This window comes from Teleopsis dalmanni, chromosome 1 (assembly GCF_002237135.1).
Source record: "Teleopsis dalmanni isolate 2A chromosome 1, ASM223713v2, whole genome shotgun sequence".
In the NCBI taxonomy this organism is placed as follows: Eukaryota; Metazoa; Arthropoda; class Insecta; order Diptera; family Diopsidae; genus Teleopsis; species Teleopsis dalmanni.
Genome location: NC_051846.1, coordinates 232,389,993 through 232,394,189, shown reverse-complemented (window position 1 = coordinate 232,394,189; position 4,197 = coordinate 232,389,993). Strand labels below are relative to the sequence as shown.

General features: G+C 41.2%; 1 protein-coding gene across 1 annotated transcript in view; it reads left to right on the top strand.

Moving 5' to 3' along the window:
• The first annotated feature begins 220 nt into the window (after window positions 1–220).
• The window catches only part of LOC119667669, a 7,976-nt gene continuing 3,999 nt past the window's right edge, over window positions 221–4,197 (top strand). Inside the window, exon 1 of the mRNA XM_038076977.1 lies at window positions 221–4,168. Within this exon, the coding sequence (XP_037932905.1) occupies window positions 221–4,168 (3,948 nt within the window). The remainder of the gene's footprint in view (window positions 4,169–4,197) is intronic.

Genomic DNA, 4,197 nt, shown 5'->3' with positions numbered 1-4,197 from the left:
GTTGTCGCACAATTATTTAAGTGCATGTGCTTAGAACTTTCGCTTTCGTTCGCATCATTCGGTCAACCGATTAATTATCGTTGTAGCACAACTATTTATGCGCAAGTGCTTAGTGACTTTCGAATTTGTGCACTATTTCGGTATCGTGTCGTGATATAATATCTATTAGACTTTCGGAGAGTGTAATTATTTTGACTCATCAATAATTTATTAAATCGAGATGACAACACCCAACACAAGCCAGACGGCCATGTCAGAATTGGCAGAACTCAAACAGCAAAGGGCCTCAACCAAAGCGAGTATCAGTAGGATTAGAGGGTTGATCGAAACCCACATAAAGGGGACTGGAAAATTATTGTCACAGCCGGAATTAAAATGTAGGCAAGATATCCTAGATTCTTACTTTAAACAGGTCTTATCATTTCAGACATCAATTGAGAAACTAGATGCTACCGATACGTGCAGAGCTGACTTAGAGGAGCTTTATATTTCAACAAAAATTTCCATATCTTCGCAGCTGAATGATGAAGCTAATAATTCTACAATGATGGACAACACAGCATTGATACCTACTGTGAGTAAGAAGTTGCCACATTTGAAATTACCCACGTTCAGTGGTAAGTACTCCGAATACAAGAACTTCATCAATTCTTTCGTCCAAATTATTGATCGAGAAGCGTGTCTAACCAACATCGAAAAATTTAACCATTTACGAAATTGTCTAACGGGCCAAGCATTAGAAACAGTGCAGGCATTCCCCATTTGTAATGAAAATTATCCGAAGGCTTTAGAGCGACTTAAAACACGGTATGACAACAGTACGCTGATTTTCTTAGAAAACATTACAGCTTTATTTGATTTGCCAGTGGTTTCGGATCAGTCTAGCCACCAACTTCGCAGCCTAATCGATAATGTGTCTGCACTGTACGGTTCACTCTGCACGTTAGGCTCTGAAAAACAAATATGTGAGGCAATACTCATTTCATTGGTAATGCAGAGGGTGGATGAAACTACACGTAGGAAATGGAAGGAGGCGCTATCTCTCACCACTCTACCTAGTTGGAACGACTGTTCAGCACTGCTTGACAGACATTGTCAGTTTCTAGAATCTCTCGATCACAAGCCATACAACCATCTATCGGTACCTCGTAAAGCCAACAATATTAAGGCCAAACCCATCAATCGTCCTAACCAGTATTCGTTCGCTACAGCTACTTCCACCCAGTCCTGCTTACTTTGTTCAAGTCATGAACATTTAGTGCAGAAATGCCCTCGTTTTAAAACTATGGTAGTTAACCAAAGATTTGAGAAGGCGAAATGTTTGAAACTCTGCATTAACTGTCTATCGCCCCGGCATCGAGTGGCCAATTGCACATCATCATTCAAATGCCGAATATGCGCAAAGTCACATCACACACTCTTGCACCAATCCAATAGCAATGACCAGGTTTCGGATTCACTAAATACCACAAGGCAAACTCTGTTGCCCAATAACAATGTTATCAGTCACTCTCATCTTGATATGTCTTCAAATGAACAAATAATTTTAGCTACGGCGCTGGTTTTGGTGAAAGATTCAGTTGGAGGTTATCAAGTGGGGAGAGCGTTACTCGATTCGTGCTCGCAGGTTAATTTTATAACAGAGGAATTCTCAAAAAATCTTAATTTGGTCAAATACAAGCGACCGGTACATGTGGCAAGTATAGGCAGCACATTTGCTAATATAAAGCATCAAACATCCACTATCGTAAAGTCACGTCATTCAAATCTTGAGCTGGATCTCAACTTCTGCGTTACTCCTCATATTGCTTACCAGCCAAGCTCAGAAATTGATGTATCATCATGGAACCTCCCGCCGAATACTTCACTCGCAGATGAACTATTTTTTAAATCCAAACGTATCGATCTCTTACTAGGCACAGAAAGCTTCTTTGACATTTTATCCATCAGTCAAATTAAATTGGGTGCGAATCTTCCAGTCCTGCAAAAAACATTGTTTGGATGGGTGGTATCCGGTAGATGTCAAGGTGTTCTCGATAATCCCACAGTTGCAAACTGCCTAATGTCACTAGATGATACCGTATCTAAACAACTAGAAATGATGTGGAAGATAGAGGAAGTACAATCAGCTGAAAAATCGTGGTCACCAGAGCAATCGAAGTGCGAGACCTCCTATCAAGAAACAGTTCGACAAGCTATGGACGGAAGAATTGTAGTTCGATTACCATTTAAGGAACCACCAACCACCCTCGGTCTGACACACAGCATTGCCTTGCGTCGACTTCTAGGTATAGAACGACGCTTATCATCCAATTCTGCATTAAAACGCGATTACTGGGAGTTCATGAAACAATATCTGGAGTTAGGGCATATGACGCGCGTCGAAGATCCCAAATTGAACGAACCGCATTACTATATCCCTCACCATTGTGTTCTGAAGCCTTCCAGCACGTCAACAAAGTTGAGAGTAGTTTTTGACGCATCATGTCCAACCTCATCTAGTCGTGCGCTAAATGACATTTTGCTGGTAGGCCCTACCATTCAGCCGGAACTATATCTGCTCCTTCTTCAGTTTCGTTTCTACCGTTATGCTCTGACAGCCGATATCGTAAAGATGTTCCGACAAATTTTGGTGGATAAAGGAGATCGAAGGTTTCAATATATCCTCTGGAGAGACACAGATGCGGAGCCTGTTAGTACTTACGAACTCAATACTGTCACTTATGGCACAGCATCGGCGCCGTTTTTATCAACTAGAAGTTTACAATATTTGGCCGATAAATATAAAGACAAATACCCATTAGGCTCTCCACTTCTTAAATCGTCATTTTTTGTGGATGATTTTATTGGCGGAGCCGACTCCAGTGAAGAACTTGTCGAAATTAAACATCAACTGACTGCAATTCTGAAGGAAGGTTGTTTTGAATTGGATAAATGGCATTCTAATCATGTGGATTTTGTAAGCGACACTACAACGAAGAGTTGGGATCTGGGTTCGGATACGATCACTAGCGCATTGGGCATCAAATGGCATCAACTTCATGATGTGTTTCTATTCTCGTTCAACGTCCCGATTAGTCGTACGGTAACAAAACGTTCTATTCTATCACTGGCCTCATCACTGTTCGATCCTCTTGGGTTACTCGCTCCACTTGTACTTGTTTCAAAAATTATTATGCAAGAACTCTGGCTGCTTCGTTTGAATTGGGATGAGTCAGTACCTCAAGCTCTTCACTCTGCATGGGAAACGTTCGTTCAAGACCTCCATACACTTTCGTCTATGAAGATACCGCGATTTTGCCTAACAATAGGCCCTCAACAAGTAGACATCCACGGATTTTGTGATGCCTCAATAAGAGCATATGGATGTTGCATTTATCTTCGTTCTCAGGATAAGTCAGGTAACGTGACAGTCAAACTATTTACTGCAAAATCCCGCGTAGCTCCGATAAAGAGGAAATCGTTGCCTAAGTTAGAGTTATGTGGTGCGTTACTTCTTGCCAGGTTATTACAAAAAATTCAGCCGACACTCGCTCACCTCGAAGGAGAAACATTTTTTTGGACGGATTCCCAAATAGTTCTGCATTGGTTGAAACAACATTCCTCGACTCTATCTGCCTTTGTAGGCAACCGTGTGGCTGAAATCCAAGATATAACTCGCGCTGGTCAGTGGCAGCACATATCTACAAAAATTAATCCAGCTGATATTGTTTCTCGTGGTTGTACCAATCGCCAACTAACGGAGTCTACGTGGTTCACTGGACCAGAATTTTTATTACGTGAAAGAAAACATTGGCCTCAACCAGAACATAGCAATTTAGATATGGAAGTAGTCAATAAGGAAAGAAGGAAACTTGCGTTTACTCAGGTAACTAAAGAAAATTATTTGCTGACAGTTATATCAAGGTATGGCTCCTATGCTAAAATACTACGAATAGTAGCGCAACTACATCGATTCCATCAGTTAACCAAGTATAAAGAGAAAGCTGACGTAGAGGTCATTCAACCTATGCAATTACAAAAAGCACTGCATTGCATTGTTTGGATTATCCAAAATCATTTTTTTTCTCAGGATATACAAGGCCTACAGCGAGGTAATCCAGTGGAAGGGTCACTCAAGCACCTAAACCCATTCTTGGAGGAAGCGTCAGGTTATCAACTCTTAAAGGTAGGAGGGCGTCTCGCACTTAGTGACAT